The sequence below is a fragment of the Rhipicephalus microplus genome, chromosome X, assembly GCF_043290135.1.
Source record: "Rhipicephalus microplus isolate Deutch F79 chromosome X, USDA_Rmic, whole genome shotgun sequence".
NCBI classification, from domain to species: Eukaryota; Metazoa; Arthropoda; class Arachnida; order Ixodida; family Ixodidae; genus Rhipicephalus; species Rhipicephalus microplus.
The window spans coordinates 216,681,713-216,709,638 of NC_134710.1; the positions used below are offsets into that span (position 1 = coordinate 216,681,713).

General features: G+C 44.6%; 2 protein-coding genes across 5 annotated transcripts in view; one reads left to right on the forward strand and one right to left on the reverse strand.

Annotated features, from left to right (window-relative positions):
• LOC119187466 (mitochondrial ribosome-associated GTPase 2) overlaps nucleotides 1–24,467 on the reverse strand; it is a 39,228-nt gene extending 14,761 nt beyond the window's left edge. Inside the window, exons 1-4 of one of the 2 annotated variants that reach the window (XM_037435578.2) lie at nucleotides 24,143–24,466; nucleotides 23,561–23,708; nucleotides 23,355–23,470; nucleotides 17,629–17,850 (exon numbers count right to left, since the gene is read on the reverse strand). In XM_037435578.2, the coding sequence (XP_037291475.1) occupies nucleotides 17,629–17,850; nucleotides 23,355–23,470; nucleotides 23,561–23,708; nucleotides 24,143–24,256 (600 nt within the window). In that variant the 5' untranslated portion in view covers nucleotides 24,257–24,466. Of the gene's footprint in view, nucleotides 1–17,628; nucleotides 17,851–23,354; nucleotides 23,471–23,560; nucleotides 23,709–24,142 lie in introns of both variants that reach the window. The other variant, XM_037435579.2, reaches the window with a different exon arrangement.
• A 197-nt stretch (nucleotides 24,468–24,664) lies between these two features.
• The window catches only part of LOC119187492 (uncharacterized), a 65,087-nt gene continuing 61,825 nt past the window's right edge, over nucleotides 24,665–27,926 (forward strand). Inside the window, exons 1-2 of one of the 3 annotated variants that reach the window (XM_075878634.1) lie at nucleotides 24,665–24,917; nucleotides 25,036–25,144. In XM_075878634.1, coding sequence (XP_075734749.1) covers nucleotides 24,891–24,917; nucleotides 25,036–25,144 — 136 coding nt within the window. In that variant the 5' untranslated portion in view covers nucleotides 24,665–24,890. The remainder of the gene's footprint in view (nucleotides 24,918–25,035; nucleotides 25,145–27,926) is intronic. The other 2 variants (XM_037435622.2, XM_037435623.2) reach the window with 2 other exon arrangements.

The window sequence follows — 27,926 nt, forward strand, 5'->3', positions numbered from 1 at the left end:
AAGAAAACGGTTGTTTTTGACAATGTTTCATAGATGTCAGAACATTATTTGATGTTTGCTGGATATGTTGTCCACTAGATGAACGTAGTTGTCTATTGTTGGAGCTGTATTTTTTTTTAGTGGCGAAGGGTGCAAGTTCTCGACTTCTAAACACAGCTTCACGCAAAAGCTCACTTGTCACGGCCTCACCAATGCACCTACAAGCCGCTGAGTGAACTCGCTTTTCTAATCATATCCTAACAAAAAAATGAAAAAAGAGTCCATCAAGGTTGTGCTTAGTTAGCAAAGCACACGGCAAAAAGTCTGAGAGCTGATCGGAGTACGAAAAATGCAAGGTTGCTCTTCACATGCCTGTGTGCTTTGAAGTTTTTCACACACGAAACTTGTACTGAAATAGTTGATGCAGTGAAAAATCGCTTACAGAATAAAAGAACATTTCTTATTCTATGAACTTTTTTGTGGATTTTTTTGCAAATTATATGCACTGACCCATGCCACCTCTTGGCACGAAAATTATTCCACGGAATACAAGGCGGGACCAGTTATGGAGAGCATGGATGCCACAGCATCATATTTACTTCATGTTAAACAGCATTATATTTAATTCACATTAAAGAACCTGTCTAGCGAGCTCGAGGTTGAAGATGGCAACTCCTCATGTGTAGCGGGCCTCTCCGAAAGGTGCTAGCACTCTTGCATTGTGCTGCTAAACTGCTACAGGCAAGGCCCGGTTTTCGAGGTAACTCTGTGCTGCTACTTGTGTTCCCGATTGCATGTACCCTATTGTGTTCCGTTGTGCCTTCAAAAGCTGAATACGTTCGCTTGATTACATAATGTAGCTATGCTTGGGCCAGTGTATTTTGATATAAGGCAAATCGTAGTTTCGGTAGCAATAGGAGTGCTCCTTTTTTTCTTTCGTCGATCAATGTTATTAGGTTTCTAATGAATACAGTCGTGTGCTTTCGAACACTTGCTTGTTCATGTTGGCAGTAGATGATATTCAAACAGATACATGCACGCACACTACGCACGCTGCGAATGCACGGGCATGCTGTATATTGTTACAGGGAATGAAGTATACACTGGCGAGCAAATGCGTACTGGCGAATATACTGGCGAGCTAATGCGTACAACGCTGCTGCAGTCCGAGGACGTTCACGTTCAGCACTTCGTCGTCGTCATCCTCAGGCATCTACTTAGCCCGTGACATTACCCGCCGGCGGCAGAAGCACCGTCCCGGTGCGATCAATTCTCGAGGTGTGAGCAGTATGGTTTAAGCCGCGAGACGTGCACTATATCGGTCGGGACTGAAGCTTGTACTGACGTGGTATGGAGTGGAGCTATCTCATAGGTCACGCTGGTGACCTTGCGTATGACGCGGTAGAGGCCAACGTAACGGGACATCAGTTTTTCGCAGAGACCAACACGACGTGATGGTAACCACAGCAAGACGAGTGACCCCAGAGAGTACTGTACGTCGCGGTGCCGGCGATCGTAAGCACTCTTTTGGTTAAGCTGCGAGGCACATAACCGATCCCGGGCGACTTGGCGGGCGATGTCAGCTCGGGCCAGGGCATCACGAGCATAAGCAGTCGATGAGGGGGCATCAGATTGGAGCATGGTGTCCATGGGCAAAGGCGGGTCATAACCAAACAGTAGGTAAAAAGGTGAAAATCCAGCTGTATCATGACGTGAACTGTTGTATGCAAAGGTAACGAAAGGTAAGTGGATGTCCCAATCTTTGTGATCCTTGGAGACGTACATCGCTAACATATTCGTCAGGGTACAATTGAGGCGTTCCGTGAGGCCATTGGTTTGCGGATGGTACGATGTAGTGAACTTGTGGTGGGTAGAGCAGGATCGCAGGAGCTCGTCGACTACTTTAGATAGAAAACAGCTGCCGCGGTCGGTGATCAACTGACGAGGAGCACCATGACGCAGAATGATGTCATGAAGAAGGAAATAGGCTACATCAGTAGCGCAGCTAATGGGGAGAGCGCGTGTAACGGCATACCGCGTTGCGTAGTCGGTAGCAATAGCAATCCACTTATTACCGGCGGCCGACACGGGAAAAGGTCCTAGAAGATCGAGGCCGACTCGGAAAAATGGCTCATCTGGTACTTCAATGGGCTGAAGGGTACCAGCAGGTCTCAGAGCAGGTGTCTTGCGGCGCTGGCAGAGGTCGCATGCCGCAACGTACTGTCGCACAGAACGGTAGAGGCCAGGCCAAAAGAATCGGCGGCGAATGCGGTCATACGTGCGTGACACCCCTAGGTGTCCAGCAGAGGGGGCATCATGCAGCTGGGCCAAAACGTCTGAGCGAAGATGCCCAGGAACAACGAGTAAAAGCTCAGCACCATCAGGGCGGGCGTTGTAACGATGCAAGATGTCGTTGTGAAGAACGAACAGTTGTAAGGAGTGGTCAGGGTGGGGAGAGTGCAGACCATTAATAATAGCACGCAAAAAGGGGTCGCGGCGTTGTTCAGCAGCTATGTCGGTGAAGTCGGTAATTGAAAGAACGAGGGCCTCTTGTTCATCTTCCCTCGTGTCAGGGGGATCGACTGGGTAACGGGACAAGCAGTCGGCATCCTTGTGAAGTTGTCCGGATTTATAGGATACGAAAAAAGTGTACTTTTGTAAGCGCAGCGCCCAGCGACCAAGGCGTCCCGTAGGGTCCTTGAGTGAGGAGAGCCAGCAAAGCGCATGGTGGTCCGTAATAACTGAGAATGGTCGGCCATACAGGTACGGTCGGAATTTCGCAATGGCCCAGACGAAAGCTAAGCACTCGCATTCTGTGATGGAATAATTTTGTTCCGAGCGCGACAACAGTTGGCTAGCATACGTGACGACGCGGTGCATGCCTTGTTGCCGCTGCGCCAGCACTGCGCCTATGCCGTGGCCACTGGCGTCAGTACGAAGCTCCGTGGTGGCAGATGGGTCGAAGTGTGCTAGGACTGGTGGATTGGTGAGAATGTCAACGAGCGACGAGAAGGCGTTTGCTTGCTGTTGGCCCCAGGTGAATGCGCCATCCGTTTCGAGGAGGCAGGTTAGAGGACGGGCTACTTCAGCAAACTTCTCGACAAAACGACGGAAATAGGAGCACAGTCCCAGAAAACTTCGGACGTCCTTGGCTGAGCGGGTAGTGGGGAAGTCGCAAACTGCTCGGACTTTCGCAGGGTCTGGTTGAATGCCCGCAGCGTTAACAAGATGGCCGAGTACGCAGATTTGGCGTTGCCCAAAGCGGCACTTGGACGAGTTAAGTTGCAAGTTGGCACGTCAAAAAACATCAAGCACTGTGGACAGACGGGTAAGATGGTCGTCGAAAGTAGTCGAAAAAACAATAACGTCGTCAAGATAGCAGAGGCAGATGGTCCACTTCATGCCTCGAAGGAGAGAGTCCATCATGCGCTCAAATGTCGCGGGGGCATTGCATAATCCAAAAGGCATCATCTTGAACTGATAAAGTCCATCAGGAGTCACGAAGGCCGTCTTCTCTCTGTCTTTGTCGCCCACAGCGATCTGCCAGTAGCCTGAGCGAAGGTCTATTGAAGAGAAATATTTGGCACCGTGCAAGCAATCGAGTGCATCATCTATGCGCGGTAGGGGATAGACATCTTTCTTGGTAATATGGCTGAGATGGCGGTAATCAACACAGAATCTCCAGCTATTGTCCTTCTTTTTAACAAGTACAACGGGTGAGGACCAGGGACTAGATGAGGGTTCGATTATGCCCTTATCAAGCATTTTATCAACTTCTCGCTGTATAATCGCACGCTCCAGGGCTGACACACGGTAGGGTCGTCGGCGAATGGGTCGAGCGTCACCGGTGTCGATGCGATGGGTTACGACGGATGTCTGGCCCAAATTACGGTCGCCGAAGTCAAAGATGTCCTGATAAGAAGCAAGCACACGGCAGAAAGCAGAGACTTGTTCAGAGGTGAGCTTGTCAGATAGCATTGGCTTGAAAAGGTCGGAAGAGGAACGTGACGAGAACGACGTTGATGAAAAGTTCGACGGTGATGAAAAGTTCGTTCTCGGTCGTAGGGAGACCGAAAACGGCGGGGTTGGGGCGAGCGGGACTGATGACGCACGGGCGATGGCGAGCGGCTGGTCCGACGTTCTGAATTGTGCTCTGCACCTGTCTCAGCACGGTAGGACGGGGCATAAGGTGCACATTCAGAGTGAGCCCGCCAATCATAGAAGCTCGGTCGAGGTGATGAGGTCCAACGGCTGCGGCAATGGCGAGCGATGTGTCCTATCCGATGGCACGTGAAACATATGGGCCGATCATCATGAGTGCGCCATTCAGCTGGGTTTCGTCGCGGCGCGAACGTGCGGTTTGGAGTGGCAGCCGCAACAACTGGAGCCAAGCTGGAAGTACCAGGGGCATTTTGATGAGGTGGCGAAATGCCCATATTCGCGATCTCTTGGCGAACCACGGCCTGTATCATTGAAACAGCATCGAGGTTGTGTCCTGGTGCGCTGACGCTAGACATAGCGGGAGCCATAGCCTCGAGTTCCCGACGGACTATTCTGGTGACGTTTTCTGGCGCTGGTGGTTGATGTAGTGTGGGCACATCTTCGCAAGAAGACGTAGCCGCCGTGTTGGGAAGGCGGTCAAATCGGTGAACTATGCACCTACTTTTTGCCTGTTCGAACCGACGACATGCTTCGATGACCGACTCCATCGTTGAGCAGTCCTTGCACAGGAGAAAATTGAAGGCGTCATCCACGATTCCTTTCAGGATGTGTCCGACTTTGTCCTCGTCGAGCATGTCCTTGTCGACCTTGCGGCACAAAGCCAACACGTCCTGGATGTACGCGATGTACGGCTCTGTGGATGTCTGGGCACGAGTCGCAAGCTCTTTCTTTGCGGCCACTTGACGTCCGATGGGTTTCCCAAATAGATAGCGCAATTTCTGCTTACAGACGTCCCAGCTAGTCAACTCTTCTTGATGTGTCTCGTACCAGTTTTGCCGTGCCATGCAAGTAGAAGATGATGTTCGCCAACATAAGCGTCGGATCTCAATGGTTGCTGCTGCTGACGCGCTCATATAGAACCAGCCGGTCATCGACGTCTATGCCACTTGTGCTGTTGAACGGGCCTGGGTTACGAGGTTGCACCACAACGATCGGCTGCGGGGCTGACGGATCTTGTTGACATTGAGTAGCCTGGTCAGTCATCGTGGTAGCTGCAATGCGCCGTCCGCTGCGAAGATCCAGCTCGTTGGGCTGTATAGCGAGCGGTACACCGCACCTCCACCAATGATGTTACGGGGAATAAAGTATACACTGGCGAGCAAATGCGTACTGGCAAATATACTGGCAAGATAATGCGTACAACGCTGCTGCAGTCCGAGCACGTTCACGTTCAGCACTTCGTCGTCGTCATCCTCAGGCATCTACTTAGCCCGTGACAATATATGCACGAACATACACGCACGCTATGCCCATGCGACCTTCGTGCGTGCATCTGTATGTGTATATACACAAATGCAAAATTAAAATGTGTGAAAGGGGATTACAACAGCTTAATTTGAGAATGCGTGGCAACACAACTTGCACAAAAAACAAGCATATGCGAAAAATGCAGTCACACACGTAACGTAACTAATTTTCTAAAGTGCTTGCTTATAGAAATGATACTGCGTGCATAGAGAACGCCGAATATTGATAAGAATCCAAACAAGCTAAATAATGGTGTACTCATCAAGAATAATTAGGTAGTCGCGAGCGAACTGATTAGAAAAAACTACTATAGTGTCCGTCACTTTCTCTCTAATGCGCAAGTTTCTGATTTGCGCCATTTTCCGTTGCGCGTCCTCTTTATCCGTCGGAAAGTGATACAACGATACATGACAATTTTTCCATCACGATGCCATGCATTGCAACACACTGCAATGATCTCTGGGCATTGCTTTCTTTTTCGTGCTCGCGTGTGCAGCACGGCGAAAAGAAAGGAACTATGCAGCCATGTCTCAACACATGCAACATGGTCACATGCCTCTTTTCAAGGTCGACCCTGTTAGAGCCATTTTCAGGCGCGGCCAATAGATGGCGAGCGCTCAGTTGGAGTCGCGATTACCGACTCCTGTACAGAGAGATCAGCTACATTATTTTTCTCCTCATTTTCTTATCATACTATGTAAATTTTAGTATACATGAAGTTCACTCAACAGCCATTGTAGCTCCTTGACCATGTCACGTATGTCATGGCATACATCGAAGGCATGTCATGATTTTCATATAATGAGCAGTCTTTTATGTTTCTCACAGGCCCTTGTCATGTCATGTCAATTTTGGTACTAATCAACCTAATCAACGGGCCGTAAGAGCATGAGGACCTACACAGCCAGGGAGATAGACCGATAGATACGCTCTAAATGCTTTTATAATCATTACTACTATTATTATTATTATTATTATCATCATCATCATCATCAACCTGGCTACATTTACTGCAGCACAAAGACCTCTTCCATGTTCCGTCAGTCAACTCGTCCCTGTGCTTGCTGCTGCCACTCTATAGCCGCAAACTTCTTAATTTCATCTGTCCACCTAATTTTCTGTCTCCCCTTCGTTCGTTTGCCTTCTCTGGAAATACAGTCAGTTATTCTTGGTGTCCAGTGGTTATCCTCCCTATGCGCTACATGCCCGGCCCATGTCCATTTCTTTTTCTAGATTTCAACTATGATACCCTTGACCCAGGTTTGTTCCCTGATCCACTCCGCTCTCTTCTTGTTTCTTAAGGTCACACCTATAATTTTCCTTTCCATCGCTCACTGTGTCGTCCTCAATTTAAGCTGAACCCTCTTTGTAAGCCTCCAAGGTTTCTTCTCTGTAGATAAGCAAGGTAAGTATCAGCAAGATGCAGCTGTTATATACCTTCCTCTTGAGGGATAGTGGCAATCTACCAGTCATGATTTGAGAGTGCTGGCCAAATGTGCTCCACCCCATTCTTACTCTTCTAGTTACTTCTATCTCGTGGTTCGGCACCGCGGTTACTACCTGTTCTAAGCAGATGTAGTCTTTTACAACTTCAAACGCACTATTACCTATCTCGAAGCGCTGCTCTTTTCCGAGGTTGTTGTACATTACTTTCATTTTCTGCAGATTTATTTTAAGACCTACCTTTCTTCTCTTCTTGTCTAATTCAGTAATCATGAGTTGCAATTCCTCCCCCAAGTTACTCAGCAATGCAATGTCATCGGCGAAGCGCCGGTTACCTGCCACAAATGCCTTTATATCGCCATCAAATGCTCCGTGCGTAATAGTTAGTGAACTAATATGGCGTCCACAAAAGCAGTGTCTTTACCCTGTTTTGAAGGAGCACATTGAGGCACCCTATGCGAGCTAGAGCCTTTGCGAGTGCTGGAGTGGATGCACGGGACGGCGAGCGCGTTCGATAAGTCACAGCGACACGACGCATTCATGCGTACGGATTGTGTGAGCAGCGTGAGTGTGCATTGATAACGCGTCTGCAGAAACACATTCCTCGGCCATCTGTGCGGAAGTTCAAGTTTCGCCATTCAGTTTTGGTCGTGAAAAGCTGAACAGTGCTGATGTGGTGGCGCTGCTGTCGGCTCCGAGAGCCGGCGGTGCATCGTCATGAAAAAATGCTGTGTCTTTGGTGCACCGTGGCGACAATAGTCCACTAAGCTTGTGCAAGATCGCGTTGTGGCAGCAAAGGCGAAAGCTCGCGTCGGAAAGCCACAATGTTTTTAAATTTGCAGATGAGGTAGCAAACGCAATAACGATGATGCTTTTCCCGACAGGAAACTCAAAGCGCATTTCATGAGAATGCGACCGCACGTTCCATGCGGAGCGCACGCGGCCTTCTAGTGACCGGAGCCATCCCGGCGCAAAGGATAGTTGACGCCAACCGCCTTTCCTCGCTCGGCGAGCACACAGCTGGCACAGTGTGCTCTTCTTTTTCATCCCTCCAGTAAATGTAAGGGGGCATTGAATAGCAACCGTGCAAATACAATACAGAACTACTGATCATGGCCAAGTTCCGGGTGCACCTGTTACGCGAGTGTGCCTACTATATGAGCAAATACGGTAATATACTGAAACATCCTATAGGTGGGCAGATGAAAAGAATGAGGATGAGGTGGCAGTGGCTTTAGGCACCACATATAACGATACATTAAATTGGAAAAGCCACATTGATGATGTGTACTTTAAGGCAACATGCGTCATGGGGTGGTTACGGAAGCTCGCAAACCGTAAAATGGGAGTGAGAAGAGATACGCTAATAATCATATACAAAGTGTATGTGCGGCCTATCATAGAAATCAAATGTGTATTGTTTTCTAGCAGTGCAGCTTATAAAATAAGACCACTAGTACTGTTGGAAAGGGAAGCGTTGTATTTGTGCCTGGGTCTCCCAAAGTTCATTACAAACAATGTATTGTATATGGAAGCTCGCATACCTTCTTCTTACTGTGCAAACATTCTTAAAGATATACAGTTCACACCAGAGACGCTCATTTTACGTTTTCATCGAAGAACCAAACTTATTCCTTGAAGTACATTGGTCGCTATTACACAGCCCGCAAATTCTATTTGCACAAGCAATGCTAGAGCAGTTGAATGTAAATATTAAACATACTGGCCCAATAGGTAACGTAGAGTCACTGCTTAGCATACTGTAAGAATACTGTTAGACGCCACGCCAGGGTGATGCAACCGTTTAATGGGCCGAACAGCAACGAGACAGCAGCCAGCGGTTTTAGCAGCAGCTGCAGCAGCTGCAGCAGCACGAGCCTCTGCCACAACAAACGTCTTCTTCGTCTCTAGCAAGCCCGTATTTGTCACTACATTGACTCCCCGGTGCAAAAGGAGCCATCCTGGTGACCTATGGCACAGACACGACTGGTGGGTCGTAGTGAAGTTTTAGACGGTCGACGTGCACAGTTTCACGCCCGCGGCGCCGTTGATCTGTAGGTAGCTGAATAGGTTCAACCATGTAGTTGACTGGTGATGTCTGGCGCAAGATCCTGTAGGGACCGTCATACTTTGGTGTGAACTTTGAGCAAACGCCCGGGGCAGACAATGGCATGCAGAGCCACACGATTGTTCCAGGCGCGTATGACGACGGAGATGAGCGTTGGTCATGGGAGTCCTTCTGGCGAGCCTGATCGTGCGTAGTAAGCGCACGTGCGAGCTGCCGACATTCTTCGGCATATGTGGCGGCTTCGGCCAAAGTCATCGATTCTGAAGGGTCTGGGCGGTACAGAAGAATAGTGTCCAAGAATGATGAAGGTTCCCGACCATAAAGAAAGAACAGGGAGAATCCAGTTGTAGATTAAGCTGTTGTAAGCGTACGTAAGGAATGGCAGTACGCGGTCCCAGTTCGTATGGTCATCGGAAACATACATGGAGAGCATGTCACCCAGCGTGCGATTAAATCACTCGGTCATCCCGTTGGTTTGGGGGTGATATGCGGTTGTTGTTCGATGCACGATGTTGCATTCGCGTAGGAGGGCTTCTACAGCTTCCGACAAGAAGGAACGCCCACGGTCACTAAGAAGCTCACTGGGTGCACCATGCCAAAGGACGAGATTGTGCAGAATGAACAAGCCGACTTCACGTGCAGTGGCCTCGGGAAGCGCCGAAGTTTTTGCGTAACGCATAAGGTGGTCCACGGCTACGATGACCCAGCGGTTTTCATTTGGTGTGTATGGTAGGGGACCGTACAAGTCGATTCCAATGCGGCCGAGAAGGACACGGCAGTGGCTGGAGTGGTCTTGTGGTTGTGCGAGGGGAGCTCTTCCGGCGTTGGCACAAGGTGCATGAACGGACGTACTGCCTAACAAAGCGGTACATTCCGCGCCAGTAATATCGAATTCGTAGGCGAGCATACGTCTTCATTACACCTGCGTGGGCGCATTGCGGATCCGCACGGAAGGAGACGCAGACGTCAGAACATAGGTGGCGAGGTATTACTAGCAACCATTTGCGGCCATCAGATAGATAGTTTCGCCGGTACAGAAGACGTCACGGATGGTAAAATGGCGAGCAGTTCGGCGAAGTAAACGGTTGTTGGTACTTGGAGACGTCTGAGACAGGTACTCTAAGAGAGACGCTATCCATGTATCCTGGTGTTGCTCAGAGGACATGTCGACATGTTCAAGTGAAGAACATTCGTAGCGGGAAACAGACGCTGTAACATAATCGTGGGAAAGTGGCGACCGAGAAAGAGCGTCGGCGTCGAGTGCTTGCTTCCTGACCAATAAATTACACGAACATCGTAATCTTGGAGACGTAGTGCCCAGCGAGCTAGGCGACCAGATGGGTCTTTTAATGACGACAACCAACACAATGCGTGGTGTCACGACGTCAATGCGTGGTGTCAGTCACGACGTCAAATCGGCGGCCATATACGTAAGGTCGGAATTTCATGATTGCCCAAACAATGGCAAGGCATTCTTTCTCGGTGACTGAATAGTTCTTTTCCGCTTTAGTAAGGGGGCGACTAGCGTAAGATACAACAAACTCATCGAAGCCAGATTTATGCTGAGCAAGAATAGCGCCGAGGCCTACTCCACTAGCGTCCGTATGGATTTCGGTTGGAGCGTCTGGATCAAAGTGGCGTAAAATAGGTGGCGATGTCAGAAGATGCCGTAACGAGGCGAATGCTTCATCGCATGCTGGGGACCACGCCGAGATGTCTTGGTTGTCGGCAAGTAGCTGCGTCAGGGGTGCGATTATGGTAGCGAAATTGCGCACGAAACGGCGAAAGTATGAGCAGAGGCCGATGAAGCTGCGGAGTTCTTTTAGTGTAGCTGGCCTGGGAAAGTCGGGGACAGCGCTAAGCTTGGCTGGATCAGGACGAACACCATGCTTGCTAAGAACGTGCCCTAATATGGTAAGTTGGCGGGCAGCAAAGTGGCATTTCTTCAAATTCAGCTGCAGTCCAGCGTCCGAAAGACAAGTCAGGACGCTTGCGAGGCGGCTGAGGTGGGAGTCGAAGTCCTTCGAGAAAACAACGACGTCATCCAAATAGCACAGGCATGTGTTCCATTTAAAGCCTCTAAGGATGTTGTCCATGAGACGCTCGAAGGTGGCAGGCACATTACAGAGGCCGAATGGCATCACGTTAAATTCATAGAATCCGTAAGGCGTTACAAACGCAGTCTTGGGGCGGTCGGCTTCATTCATAGAAACCTGCCAGTAGCCCGATCGAAGGTCTAAAGAATAAAAGAACTCTGCTCCTTGTAGGCAATCGAGGGCGTCATCGATTCTTGGCAGCGGATAAACATCTTTTCTCGTGATCTTATTAAGACGCCTGTAATCAACGCAAAATCTGATGCTACCATCCTTCTTTTTTACCAGTACAACCGCAGAGGCCCAAGGGCTGTTTGAAGGTTGTATTACGCCACGTCGAAGCATATCGTTCACCTGATCATCAATGACACGACGTTCAGCGTGAGAAACTCGATATGGGCGCTGGTGCAAAGGTGCATGGCTACCGGTGTCGATTTGGTGAACGATTGCAGATGTGCTACCCAAAGAAGATTGGCTATGGTCAGATGACATCTTGAAGCGATCAAGCAGAGCCAGGAGTTGGGTGCGCTGAGCAGCGGGAAGTTTAGGGTCAATTGATTGGAAAAAAGCCTCCGGAGATGAAGTGGGAGTGGTATCAGAGGTAATGGTGTTTAAGTGAGATAAGGGCAGGTCGTCAGGTGGACTGGACGAAACAGAATCAATTTTCTCAAGATGACCGAGGACTTCGCCGCGGAATAATATGGATGGGGAAGGAAGCGAGTTCGTAATATAAATGGAGCCACGGGAGTTTTCTACGGTGACAACTGCGAACGGGAGAAGGAAGCTTTTTGCGAGAGCCAAAGGCGTCTGAGGGGTAAAAGAGGGCGGTGACACAGGGCGCGCCGTCGCAAAAGAGTGGCACAAGAACACAGGATAGAGGAGAGATGTGAGTGTCCGCGGCCACGGTGACTCGGGAACATAGCGGCTTGAAAGGTCTTTCAGACGTCGGCGCTTCACACAAGGGCAGTTTAGACACCGTCGACAACTCTAGTTCGGCCTGCGCACAGTGAACGACGGCATGATGAGCGCAGAGAAAGTCCCAGCCTAAGATGATATCATGCGAACATGGGGAAAACACAACGAATTCGACTACATACAATATATTTTGGATGACCAGTCGAGCTGTGCACGCCGCAGAAGGTTGGATGTGATGCGCAGTGGCCGTGCGGAGAGAGACATCGGAAAGTGGCAGTGTAAGCTTCTTCAACTTGCGGCACAGTTCACCACTTAGCACAGACACGGCAGCACCAGTATCAACGAATGCTTGCACCGGTACACCATCAATATGCACAGTTATTTCATTAGCAGGTAGAAACGGAGGCCTTGAAAGTTTCCATATATGCGCAGCTCTTGCCTCGGGAACTGCGATGGTCAGTTTTCCGTTTCGGTGGGTGCTGATCGAGGAAGCATAGGAAAAATCGAACGGCGCCGTGGTGAGGGCGACCGATCCTTGTCGAAGCCACGGCGACGTGGCGGTGACTGTTCCGACGTGGGTGGGAACGAAGACGACTGTGGTGGCTCTGGACGATAGCCTTAAGTCGCCTCATCAGCAGTTGGGTTATAATCCCGACGGCGGCAGTAGCGTGCTACATGACCGGGAAGATGGCAGAAGTAGCCAATAGGCCTGTTGTTCGGAGTGCGCCAAGGGTTAGTTGATGGTAGCGCGGGGTGGCGAACAGGAGGTGGGTGGGGACGGACAGGGGGACTTGCTCCGTAGATGGGACGGGGCTGTCTAGCAAGATCCGTGGCGTTTGGTAGCGACGGCGGCGATCGTCTAGCGGCCTCAGCGTAAGTAAGAGGGGCGGAGATGGGCGAAAGATGGTATGTGGGAGTTAGGGCGTCAGAAACTTGCTCTTCGATTGTCTTGCGGAGCGTTGGGGTCAGCGTGTGCGCACTGGCCGGAATGTGCGGCACAAGAGACAATTGGCGCGCCACTTCTTGGACGAACTGCTGAATTTACTGCATTAAGGTGCTTTGTTCGGATGAATCAGCGCCAATGGTTAACGCAGATGTAGAGCTCGTGTCGAGGTTTGGACGTCGAGTAGAAATGCGCTCTCTCCGCAGCTCGTCGAAACTCTGACAGTGTTGAATGAGCTGAGCGACCGTTTGCGGGTTTTTTGCAACGAGCATATGGAAGGCGTCGTCCTCGGTACCTTTCATGATGTGCCGTATTTAGTCAGTGTCAAACATGTGGGAATCGATACGACGGCAGAGGTCCAGAATATCCTCAATATACGAGGTAAAGGTCTCGCCAGAGCGCTGTGCGCGGCTGCGCAAGCGCTGTTCGGCGCGGAGCTTGCGAACAGCGGGTCGGCCAAAGACTTCTGCAAAGCGCGTCTTGAAGGTTGACCAAGAGGGTATTTCCGCTTTGTGATTGTTAAACCACAGTTCTGCTACACCCGCCAGATAGAAATTAAGGTAAGTGAGCTTGTCGGTGTCATCCCACTTATTGTGGGCGCTTACCGCTTCATACTGGGACAGCCAGTCTTCGGCATCTTGGTCGTCGGTCGCGTTGAAAATTACTGGATCTCGTTGTCGTGGCATTCCGGAACAAGTGACGGATGGGATTATGAATGCAGGTGGCTGGGTCATGTCGTCAGGCATTGGCGAAGCGGGGGGTTGAGGTAGAGTCCGGGAACGGAGTTCCAGTTTGAGACAACCAGCACTCTCCACCAAATGTAAGAATACTGTTAGACGCCACGCCGGGGTGATGCAACCGTTTAATGGGCCGAACAGCAGCGAGACAGCAGCCAGCGGTTTTAGCAGCAGCTGCAGCAGCACGAGCCTCTGCTACAACAAACGTCTTCTTCGTCGTCTCTAGCAAGTCCGTATTTTTGTCACTACAATACAATTTGATGATATATTTCCTCATAATACGAAAAAATTACCACATAGGCATTCAAAAGACCAGTTAGTAGATTATCTAGCTCACCTGGAGTTAAGCAATATAATGAACACTGATGCATCTGTGTCGAAAGAAAAGGCTGACGTTGGCATTTTCTTTTTTCTCTTAACTGGTCTTATTCAATTCAACTCCCAGATTTTGCCCCTCTATTCATTGCAGAATTATTGACTATTGTTCTAGCCCTTCGCAAAATGCCCTCAAGTGAATCAGCAGCAGTGATCATTACAGATCATGATCAGTATTTACTGCACTTTCTGCGGTAGAAAATTTAGAACTGATGAATATGTTTCGTGATTTAATACCGAAAAGCGCGAAAAAAACTTCATTTCCTATGACTACCAGGCCACTGTGGATTATATTTAAGTGAAATTGCGGACTCTTTAGCGGCAGTATCCCTGAGCAGACCCATCATACCAGTTTTACCAGATACGGCTTACGTGACAATGCTAATGTTCAGAAATGCTTGTTTGCAATGTGAAATAGGTAAATTATCAATGAATAAATCTTAATATTTTGAGCATTTAAGGCATTGCTGGAATAAACAGCGGTGTGTATCTCGCCAGTAAGAAGTTCCTTATTTCAGGTTGCGCTGTGCAGTTCCACAACTAAATTATTACTTAAACAAAGCTGGACTCATGGCATCCCCATTGTGCATTTTATACAACAAAATTAAAAAACTTAATATTTCTTTTTATTCTGTCATCGATATTCCAGAAATGGGGTTTCTAGAAAATGATTTCCAGAAGCCCCATAGCAGAAGTTAGCAATATTAGTGAATGTTACAGTAACTATATATCACTTGGTGGCATTTTATTAGGTTACTGCCACAGGGATATAGGCTCTGCTGTGTTTGACTACCTCAAAGCAACATAAAGATTGCCACAATAGTCTATCCTCACCTATTCAGATTTTTAGTTTGTAATTCGAAGTTATTTCCACCAGGAAACAGCGATGGTTTGAACGCTTCTCAGTAAGCATTTTTATTTATTCTAATTTTTATCTCTTCACTAATTTCTAAGACTGGTTTTATTTCATTACTTTAATCATCCTGTTGTTCCGTTTTTTTTTTAACCATCTCCCTTTGTGGGTGAGCGCTATCCATATGAGGTCATCATCATCATCATCAGCTCGGTCAACTGCTTTTCGCTCTGAGCTGCACCTCTCGCACTCATCCTCCATACTGTAAATAAACCCATTTCATCGTCACAATTGTGGTATAAGGTGCAGGGTAAGCCAGCTACTGCCAAGCGAGACCAAAGGGAAACTGTCTACTAACAACGAAACCGGAACAGTATGAGCTTCGCCGCAGCCGTCGACTAGCGGGCTTGCCACCAATAGGATAGGACATTTTTAATACATTAAATTGCTCCTGCATGTCATACCTTGTACTCTGCCAGCAAAAACGGACAGCTACAGACAACTCCCGTGCATTTTTGATTCGCAAATAGACTTGACTTAGGCATTAAAAATGGTTGAATGAAACCCCCTTCAGTTTCAACATTCGACTACATGTGGTACTGAAAATAGCTACATGCAGTCGTAAAATGTGCTTGTCGATGTGGACGACTCCTTTTAGAACAGGAGCTTGAGAGAGTTTCTAGTGTGGTGCACCTGTTTGTTAGTGTTCCTTTCAGACGTACCTCAGAAAAAGTAGTGTAATGAATTTAAGTATACCCAGCACTAGGACGCTATATAATAACAGCATGAAATTGTCAAAAAAGTTGTGCACATAACAATTCTGGGATCCTGCCAGCCATAAGTAAAGCCAGAAGAAAAAAAGAGGGGGGTTACAATCCCAACCCCTCTGAAATTTTTAGCATGTGCATATATAGGGTGTTTCAAGAAATGTGTCCAATATTGTTTAAAAATCATCAAAAGACATTATTTGCTCGCTGTCTTCACAGTTACTTTTTCTGTAGCGGCAGGCATCTTAATGGGGTTGAAGACATTTGGAACAGTATTTAGACAAATTAAATTAATTAACATTTTAATTAGCAGAGTTAGGCAGTTAAGCTAAATGAGAGTATTGAAGTCTTTGATGCAAGGAACCCATTGCCACTTTGAAATTTCGGGAAAGCGGCCTTTAGCAATAAGTACAAAATAATGAAGTTCTCCTAAATTCTGTTCCAAATGATGTCTTCAACACTATTAAGATACCTGCTGCTACAGGAAAAGCAACTGTGAAGACAGTGAGCAAATAGCGTCTTTTGCTGATTTTCAAACAATATCGGACACATTTCTTTTAAAACACCTGTTTTTAAAACACCCTGCATACACATGCAAACACTCTCACAAACACAAACCTTCCCCTCCTAGATAAAATTTTGGCTATGGCCCTGATGCAGGTATGTGGAGTGGCATGCGATACCGCATACGTTTTTATACTTTCCACGTCATAGTGGAAGCTCCTACCTTGAAGAAGAAAAAAAAAATGCTGCTAGACAGGTAACAGGGTTAATTAAGGTGAAAAGCTTAACCTCATGCATCAGAAATGTCAGCTTTTGATGCAATTTGAAAATGTATTTTCAAACATCTTGTGCACCCAATACACTTCACATTGAAATCTTTAGGTTAGTTTGTTTTGTGACAACCTACCTTTCTTTTATCATCTGTTAAGTTGCCTCTTGAAATTCTGCAGAATCATGTGACCACGCCATTTTGAAGGGGTCCTCCAACACTTTTCCAAGACCTTATCGTTTTACATATTTTACCAGTGGGTTGTGTAAAGTGAAGGCTTAAGAGATTATTGCAACAAGAACGGCAGCGATAGGGGCCCGCAGCTCAAAGTTATTCAGCCTAGAAAATTGAAAATAGTACAATAAAATAGACGCCTGCCCTCAACTCGATTTTCGCAGGGTCACCCAACCATGTTTTCCTTGCCCTGTGATGTAGGATGGCTCCCCAGTGAAATGAACTGAAAGCTCTTACAGACAGGAAGCATGTATGCCTGTTTGAACAGGAAGCTTGTATGTACTGAGAATGCTGTTACGATGGTAACAAATAATGTGGTGCTTGAAGAGTAAACCACATGTGTGAATTGAGGCAGCTTGTGAACGTTTCTCTAATTTATTGTGGTTTTACTGATCTTTCTTGTTACAATAGCATCTATATATCAACGCTCTTACATTCTTTTCCCTTCACTTTCTTTAAACAACGATGCCTGGGACGTCCCTTGCATGTTTCCTCCAGCGCCGTGGCGTTCGGCACATTGTTTGACCTGCTTTGCAATTTTCAAGCTGAAAAAGTCGGAGAGCATCATCCTTTTCTGCATTCAGTGAAAAATCATGCTAAAGATAAAATAAACCCAAAATTGACCCCTACTTAGATGCAATGCTGTGATTACATTTAACATTACATTTATCGAATCACGGGCCTGCACCATCTGTCATTATTTTCGCTCGCAATAGTTCTGGTGAGTACCACTACGTGTTGATGCAGTCAGCACAAACATATTGAAGCATTGGAGGCACCTTTAAATAGGCATTTTTGCTTCACAAAACTCTCAGTTAAAGTCTCCACTCTTTTGTCTATTACTATAATTTTTAATTCAGGACGACTGATTGCAGCGCATCACTGTCATGATCACAGGAGTTTACACAGCAAGTTGCTATAGATGTATTCTCTTGTTCCATAAAAGTGCCTCATGCTTCAGAACACTGCTCGATACTCACCAGACCGGCCTGAGCCATGGCCTTTATTTCAAGATGGTAGATAATGGCCTCTCCCTGGGCACCTAGCTGACAGACGCGTGGGTGACGATTTGCATTTGTCAAAAAATGGTGGTTTCCTCTGCCACCTGCACCACCACGGGCTGCTAGATACCGGCTTCCTTCTGTGTTCAGGTCAGCTAAAGGGCTCTCTTCCTCATTGCACACCACAGTGCCTAATGGTACCTGCATGAATACACACAAGATAAATGTTACCCTGTTTGGTGAATTAAAGTTTAAGCATAGAATTACTTTCCTGTGATTATTTGCTTGTCTGCATGGAAAAATATACAAAGACAACTTAATTGCTTTCAATATCAGCCTGCCCCAACAGCAAGTGGATTCTCAGAAAACATGTGTCTCAGGTCAACTTTTCTTTATTCCTCTTGCATTACAGGGAAATCTAAAGTGAAAAACTTAATTAGGTCTAGACTGATAAACCATTTTTTTTTAAGTTTAATGTATTTTTACAAATATAAGTTAATTATTACAAAAACATTATTCAAAGTTTTTTTTATTTATTTATATTTCATGCCAAGAGATGTATACTGGCAGATCAAGGTGGCCACATGATCTTCGAAGTACTTTTCTGCATTTGGCCGCACTGTCTCAGTTGAACATCCCTAAATTTGAAATGCTAAGTCCTTAGTTCCCTTAGAGCACAATATAATTCATTTCTACAGGTAAAGAGCTACGTGGTTTAGCAGATGTCATCAAAATCTATGACGTCATGCTAAGCTACTACAAGAACTTTAATGTCACCACACAAGTTTTCTTTTTGTGCTTTTTACATGCTTTTTACATCTTAACAAGCACTTTTTCACTGTTGCAGCAGAATTTTTTGACATAGTAGAAGAGTAATTTACTAATACCGGTGAAATCATTTTTCACATTATATCCACTCGGTGATTGTATTGTGCCAATACTTAGGTCTGTTTACGTGGCACCATGTGATGAACCACTTCAAAAATATGCACGTACATTAATGATGACTTGGTATGACTGTTACAAATACATCTTAAAAAACATACTTTGTGGTTAAATAATATTTGACAAGTACAAATGCAAAGTTGAGAGTTGTCAGCCTGGATCTTCGCATGTACCATTATTGGTTTCACCCACTTGAGCACAGAAAACATATAAATGCAAATAGGAAAAGGAACAATATGCTTACAAAGCAAGCTACATAAGAATTTCCATTTTATACACATTAAAGAATGAACGCGAATTCTCTCCCCAGTGTACTTGACATGAGAAAAGCTGCTCTCAGATTATATTTCAAGTGGCTGACCTGTTACATTTTTAAATGCAGATAGCATTCTTAGCATTGTAAGACTACTTTTCTTGCATCTAAGCGAAAATATGGGTCAAGACATGGGCACATGCCACTTTTCAATAAACTTGTTTGATGTCAACTTCACCATGTGCAACTGGGTATATACAGCTCTAGAATGAACTTAAATTATTGGGTGTTTGCCACACTGTATATGTTCTTGTGGAAATGCCATGCCTCAATATAGCCCAATGAGGAGTTTAACTGCTGTACAAGTCTTATGCATGACATATTTTGGCTATTTACGTTCTGCTAGGATTGAAAATCAGTTCAGATTATTTCTGCCTTTTTTTCTCTTTTCTTTTTGTGTCTGCCTGGTGTGGCATGCATTATATACATAAACTGTCTTGAAGGCACACATTTTAACTTGAAATGTGTACATGTCATCAGCAATGCGAAAGTAAATATAAGCATTTGTATAACTTAATATGATTAGATACAACTTTAGATGCAACTGCTAATGCTGCCTTACATGCTTTACGAGTCACAGCACTCGCCTGAGAAACCTTGACAGAAACGAGTACCTTGTTGTAACATTGGCTCCAGTAAAATCCCTTCACTAATCGACTTCTGATCACTTCAAGCCTCCATCATGACTTAAATTTTTCCGTTGTTGAAATTTGTAGCCTAAGGAATTCAATCCAAGTGACTTTATATGGCTTCAAGGAAAGAAGTGTACACTTAAGGGCTCATTTTCTTTGTTAGACACAATATTAATGAGATCTAACAGACAATCATGTCAAAGAAAAAACAGGATGTTATATGAGGTAATTGTAATGTAAATCTTTAAAAGAAAGTGGACGAAAAGATAACTTGCCATAGGAAACCTGCGACCTTCAAATAATGCATCCGATGCTCTACCAACTGAGCTACCACGACGGCTATCCTGTATGATAAGCTTACTGTATGATAAGGCATACAAAGCTCACTACACTGAGAGCGTTAGGTATGCATTATCTTAAATGCTAAAATAATATCATGGCTCTATACAAACGATGAAGAACAAGTGAAGCGTAACATAAAAAAAAAGAATGGCAGGTACACAACAGTGCATCAACTCCCTTATCCCCAAGCAGGCCATCACTCGAGCCTCTTTTTGACTCCTGCACTTTGCCTTTCATGCTTTGTGGTGATTTGTACAATGATGAGCTTCAGAAGAACAACACCTTTACTCCAGAAAGCCATGCTCCTGAAGCATGATCACATACATGTAGCAAATCGTGTATATTATTGTGACATAAATAAACTACGTAGCTATGTGTGTGTGTGTGTGTGTGTGTGTGTACACACACACACACACATAATAATACAATAATAATACAAAGTAGAGGACACACCTAACGACAACATTTTATTTCTCAATGTTTTTGCACACACACACAAACATGAAAAGGTCGGCTTTGGAACAGCTGGCTATCCCATCAGCATGATAGTTGATATTAGTATTGAAAACAACAACACAAAAATAAACAAAAAGGAAAGAATAAAAAATAAAAAAAACAAGTACTATGCATACGTTCAATCTCTGGCACACAAAAAATATCTTTAAGGGCAGCATCCAATACACACACAGTCATCACACAGGTTACCATGGAGAGAGTTCGCACAGATTAGGCACACATTAAGAAAGCATGGATCATTCCACGTAAAACGTTCCAGCCATTTCGGCGACCGTTTCATATGTATTTTAAAAAATTCCTGCTGCTCTATTGCATTCAAAACAATAAATTGCTAGAATATTCCACAGAGAAATTTTCTGCTCACGTGGGGGCTTTCAGAATTTCCAAGACAGTTTTTTTTTAAATGTCAGAAAATTTATTCTGAGAGTATTGTTTTTCATGTCAAAATTAACTTTGATTTACGTATTAAGCAAAGGCATTTTTTAAGGTGTTAAAAGCTCAATAATATTACTGCAATTGTTCTATATATTCCTCCATAAATTTCGCTAAAATGTTCTATATTGGCATTTTTGGCATTTTTTTCCTGCTATGAATATCTGAGTAATGAATGCTTACTCTATGAAAGTTATATTTTATGCTAAAAACAACCTTGGACTACTGGAGGTCATAAAATTTATTTAAAAAATTACTAATTTGAGAAAATCATCATTTTGGTCCACAATGAGATGCAATTTAGACCGCGTGGTGCTCCAACTAAAAATCAGTTTTACACCTCAATCGAAAGCAGATGTCCAGTTCTTTTTAAATGTCTAGTTTTATCACTACAGTTCACGTTTTATGAACAAAATAATTTTTGAATTTCGCCATTGGCGGCTATCTTCCTAGTTTGATACAGTAACTTCCTTGTTAAGTTTTCCTACTGTCTTCGATGGGAAACTTCAAAAATGATTTTCTTCCTTGAATTTCCTTGAAAAAATTGGGCTTAAGTCGAGTTTTAACTGTACAGACATGTTCACAGTTAAAGGGAACACTGTCATGTGCACCATGTCCGGATTTTCCTTTCTGCAAAAGCATAGTGGCTTAGATTTGCATAACACTATTGCTGGTTGTCTGTTCTGACTCCTTTTCATAGACTAATGCCATGCACAAACAATGTTTATATATCTGTCTCCAGTTATGATGTTCGCAATCAGAGTGTTCCCTTTAACAGTGGACGGTGCTATACATCAAAAACAACAATTAAAATGATGAGGTCAGCTAGTTAGTGGCCATACTAGTATGACTTAGAAGCACAAATTGAGACAAAAGAATTATGTAATAAAAGTGCTGCTTCTTATAGACACAGCAGCAGTGAACGACATTGGGCCAGTTGGTGTTGCATAACGAAAGGAAAAAAACAACGCTTAAAATGACGAGGACAGAGAAGGAACAACACACAATGTATCAACTCAGCACATTGTGAGTTGTTCCTTCTCTGTCCTCGTCATTTAACCACTTTTTTTTTCTTTCAAAATACACATGGACAGATAGTGATTCCACAGGCTTATTTTACCTCTTGCGCTTCCTTGTATTGAAATGTATACTGCTACAAGTCTCAAATAAAGGAAACAAATACAAACAAAGCTGTGCTCTAGCAATATTGGTTCAGTGCAATCATGTTTAAAGGGGCCCTGCAACACAATTTGAGCATGGTCAGAAAACGTTGCCAATTGGTAGCCGAGGCTCCCGAGAACATACTAGCCAAATAATATAGCGCTGCACGAGGCCTGGAATTTACAATGAATTCTCAGTCAGCTAAAAATCACTTTCTCTTTTCTCAACAAATGATGCTATATACTAAAAAATCAGTGTGTCGCAAGCCCAAGTATTGCCATTGGCTGATTTGAGCATGGCGCGCTCCGCAGTTACCGGAGGTCACCATGAAAGGCCAAAACCTGTTCGCGTGTGCACGCATGATCACAGGGAAAAGGTGCAGGTTTAAAAAAAGAAAGACACAAAGAAGAGTAAAAGAGGAAAAGTGCTCAAGGTCAAGTGGCACGTAAGACATACCGTCTTTCCCCATTTCATCCCTCCCTGCTTAGCTTCCAGCACTTTTGTCGGGATGAGAGAAGAGAGAAAGCAATTGCAGTGTGAAACAAATCTTTGCGAATTTTTGTAACTCCACTCATACTGGACGGATTCTAAAACTTTTTGCAGTGGTCGATTCGTGAGGCAATAAGCTTCTTTATTGAATTCATTCCATGGCTCCTTATAAAAGAGTTGAAGGGCTCCTTTAAAGCACTTATTCATCATACACAGAATAAAATAAAAAATACACACCAAGTACGCGCTTTTTTATGTGATGTGACATTCAATATGATTGCTGTCAATGGTAAAAACAGCATGCCATGCAACTTAGCAGTCACTAAGGTACATGTACAACAGACCGCATTGAAAAGCTTCATCAAAGCAAGAAAATGAAAGGTAAATAGCACAATATTGCCAAACATTCAACAAACGAGAGAAAGAGTGGGAGATGCAGACCTAGGTTTGCACAGTTTGTCTAAATTTCCAGAAATTTTACTCAACTCTAATTAAATTAAACTACATGTGCCTATTAAAGGTTGAAACATATTAAGGACTTCTTTTAATGCTTAGAAAAATCCACTGCAATTCATGGCCAAGTACGCAGGAGGCCAGACCTGGCACAGAATCGGCACAATGAACAATAAAAGCGGCGTATTATGTAGCAACATTTTTTTTCTAGGGCAACATTGGAACACCACTTTGAGCATTGCCTATTTTACGAGGTAACACTGCTTATATTCTAGAGTTAAAGTGCAATATTTGGTGGAGAAACCTTATAAAATTGGAATGGGCCACATATGTGTGACTAGTGTAAATTATCAAAGCAGACAGCTATAAGGCCCGAATTCCCCACTTTGTGCATAGAAAAAAAAAAAGAAAGGAGTACTTGCAGGAATAATGGTGTGCTCCCCAGATCGTCCATGCATATCTTTGCCAAATCCTCGCAGGCCAGCATTGCCAAATATTGTTGTGCGTACATGCTCCAGGGACTTGACATTGCTGGTTGCTGCGCAAAAAAAAAAAGGTTACACAGAAGCATAAAAAACCATGTCAGTTGAAAAACCACTCACTGCCTAAAAAAGTAAATGCCTCTTGCCTTCGAAGATAACATGACCACCATTTCCACCATCTCCTCCATCAGGGCCAGCATTTGGGTTACAAAAGAGCCTCATAAATGAGATGCAACCATCGCCACCTGGTCCACCGATGACTTTGACTCGTTTCCAGTCTACGAAATATGATGGCTGGCAGAACATAGGACATGATAAGAGTTAGTGACATAACAGATCACGTCTAGTAGACTTGGATAACAATATCGAGCCTACATGATGCTCCAAGCAATGGCTTTTACATATCAAAATAGTATTACAGTCAAGGCTTTTTCCAACTTATCATCGCATGAGAGCTTTAGGTTATGGCAAGCGATTATCAATCGTGAAACAACACATCAGGAGACCTGCCTCACTTTTTGCTCGAGCAGTAAATATGTAGCCAATTAGTTTTAAGCTGTTAGACATTAAGTGCGCCGAATTTAACACCGATTACGTTCGTTCTGTAGCAATTCGACTTCAGCACGAGCTGAGAGCAAGCACCCTTTGAGCTGGTTCTCAGCCTGTGCACATTGCAACCATAATTGTCACAAAGCAGCAATGCCGCACGGATCACATCACTTACTTACTCGTGAATGCCGAGATTTAGGTTTGATATCTCGCATTGGAAGCGCCGTGCTACATAATCTGACCAAAACACGTTCTCGCGATGAACAAGTCGACAATATCAATCTTAGTATCATCGCCTTTAGTCAAAATAGTTATCGCTAATTGTAAATTCGTGCGAAGAAGTGCAAAATGACTTATTTTATTTTACAGCAAAGAGCCCTCCTGCAACACTAATAACTTTGAATAACTCTAAAAAGAAACCAAAGAGAGGGAACGCTCATTTTGTAAAAGAAACCGCAATGAAAACTGCACATGACCGGCGCCATTAATAAAACCAAGTGACTTCGGCCGCATCTTTTATCGACTTGATTCATAAAAATTTGGACCGCGTCTTTATGCAATGTTTCTTCAGCTCTCCCACAAAACAGTCCATGTTTCGAACTCTTAAACATTATCATTTTTGCGCTGGCATTTTGAGGCATACATTAACGCCCCCACAAACCATCAGCATCACCAGTAATTATGATTAGAAATCAGAGACTGTTGAAGTGCCACTGCACCAGCAACATTGGGAGTGCTCTGTTTCACGGAGGTTTGAACTTTGGCGGCGGTTGTAGCGATTGCGAGGTTGTGTCTTACGTGTGGAATTCATTCAAGTCTCCGTTCCTGTGTTATAGATTTTAGAAAATATTGTCCCCTTTATAATAAATTGGCCTATCAGATTACCATCGCGTGCTGGTGTTGCTGTGTTGCGCGAGCGTTGACGAAATGGATAATATTGAAGAATATGCCAGGGTGAGTGAGCAACACTTTTGACCACACCCGCTTGCTTTCTGTAGGGTGCTGTTCATAAGTCATCTACCTTGCCGTATATGACCTAGTGCGCTGTTTTTTTTTTTTTTTATTCATGCAGAAACTCGCGGAACGCACCAAGGCCAGGAGCAAAAACTTGCATCTCAAAACGGCCGAACCAACTCCTCCAAAGCGCAGTCTAACTGCCGACGATTTGAATGATCGTTGTGGTAAGGTTGGACAGTGTGCCATCTGTGCCGTACCGCGAATATTATCTTGCTTATGTTATATATTTTCGTCAAGAAATGCGATGTGGTTGAGTTTCACACTAACGTAGGTGCTGATGAATGTCTAACGGTTAAAATGGCCAATCGAGACGCTTTTCGGGATTTAAATGTGGCATTTGAGCGCTTGCATTGTAGGATGGAGCGCATATATTAATGGGGTTAAGGATAGCAACAGTTGTTAATCGTCAGAATGTTCGACATAATTCAGTTGGTGAATGTGTCTCTTCATGTGCAATGTCCACAGGGTGTGTCACAATGACCTTGAAAGGTACGTGAATTTTAGTTGCATTATAGTAGGATTGCCTACAAACAGAGGGAAAACAAGTAGTTTGCAGTTTTTATTGGCACTAAATAATATTCACTTGCAGAAATTGGATGATTCCGTGTGTGTAATTTAGCACAAGAGTTGTTAAACTGACAGGTTAGCTTTGTTTTCTGTTTTAGTTATTGTCTGCGGATTCGTTTTTGTCACTGTAACACCACTGTGACACCAAGTGCCACTGTGGTTAAGAATTAACACTGCTTGCCAATTCTGTAAAAAATGGCATATGCCACAGATACAGTGCTTGTTCAGATGAAGACAAAGGTGATTTTTTTTTTATGCTTGCATTTTGGAGATTTTAGTTCCGTCAGCATTAAATAAGGAGAGGACATTAGTCGGCTATCGGTGAAATCAAGGTGTGTCTGACCATACATCTAAATCTCACTGCATGCCTGCCATGTTCTTTATGCTTGTTATCTCAGACTTTGTCTGGGCTGCACGCATCCTGTTTAACCACTGTATTCATACTCATACCTACAACTGCTTCCAAAAGCGAACAGCTTGAGAGCATCGCTGTCCTGTGGCTCCAGCTTACATGAATAAATAAGGAGTGTGCACTACTCGGGCATCAGTTGTACCATGACATCGTGTCTGGCCATTTTATTTTGTTCGTGGCACATTGGATGCCTGCTAAGCACTTGTTTGCTGTGATAGTAAACAAGTTCATTATCTGTGATATGTGAGCAATACTACGTTGCACAATGCAGATTGCACTTGATACATTTTAAAACCAGGAACACACACAAAAAGATAATTGTTTTGTACATGATGAATGGAGGCTTCATACTACAATTTCTCTATTGACAGCTTTCTGAAGAAATATATGCAAGATTGTTTTGTTTTAATTCATTGAACTGAAAGGAGCCATAAGTGAGGTGGGAGAGAAGTGTACGGACAGATTTTGCTCAAGAATTGTGCCAATGAAGTTTCTTTTCCTGGAAGTGCCAGGTTTAACATAGTACTTAGAGACTACAGTATGAGTACTTGGACATGTCAAAGCAGCGAGGTGGATTGGCATGGGGATAAGTCGCAGAGCAAAAAATATTTAGAGAGTGCAACTCCACTATTTGAGGGGCCAGACAATGTCACTGCTCTGGCGAGTCATATCACGCTGGCAGCAGGAAAACAGTTTGATGCTGTTTCTGTTCCCGAGGGAATCGGACACCCGCAATGCTCCCGGTTCTCTGCAGTCACACAGAGCTTGAACGCGAAGCGCATTCGGACACGTTTGTTTTTTGATTCGTTGCCACAGATTCTTTGCGTGAGCTCGCAGAAACTACCACAACATAAAAAATGAGTAAGAGAAAACGATTGAAATAACATGTATGCTAATATCGATGCCGTTGTTTTCTGCAGACACTGTTGAAAAGAGCACTGGGGTATGTTAGCCTAAAGCTGGCTCTCACGGCTAGTAACTTTTTTTTTTTTCAGCACCATGGTTGTGGCTCTGCATTTCATGGTGCTGCCAATCAAAGTATCCCTGTCAGCACATCTTTTTTTATTTTACTGCATGCCTGTGGACGATGGTATTAATGGAAGTTTCACCTCCTGTATTCGGCAACAACTTTTCTTGACAGAACTGGGGAAGCTACAGAATCAAGGCACATTCCTACTACCATGCCAAAAAAAGTACTTAAATTTACTGATAAATTTTTCATGAGCTTTGCTGAAATAATTGCTGCTTTGTTTAATGTGAGACTCAAATAGTTGCAGGAAGTTGTAGGTCAAATACTGTTATTGCTCACATTGCAATAATACCTTCCTTTTTTTTCCATTTCTTGGACAGCACCCACCACCTTTCAAGCATTCCCATTTTCCGAAGTAAACCTAAATGTCTATGATATAGTGAGTCAGTGTGTGGCCGCAAACGTGTTGTTTAGTTATCCAATAAAAATATACTCGTAACATGAGACTAAAATGTACCATGAATCATTGGAACGTTTCTCCCATTAGCATTTTCATGTATATAATTTTAGATACTTTAACGATGTGAGCGAGCAAAGCCGAAATCAGCGGCAAGCTGCTGTACTACTTGTGGAGCAAGACAAATGTGCGGAGACCCCACTTCTGTAGCCTTCACTCCAATGTCAAGATAAGTTGTTGCCGAGCAGATATTAAGGAGTTTTCGAATAGGAACCACAATCATTTTAGAGCTCTAAAGAAACAGTGTCGAGGCCACTGTGCATGTGTGAGACTCAAACAGCTTTTGGGTTTTGCGTTGGGGACACTATTTCTCAAATTTAGTGGAAGCCCCAAAGCCTGCCCCAAGAGCTTTGCATCAAATAAACATGATGGCAGCCAATGAAGTGATGGCTTTTGACCAAGACTAGGGTGATCTAGAAAAGGGAACTGTCCAAAGTGCCACAGACCCTCTTGAAAAACTTTTAGCTCCTGCTTGACCTA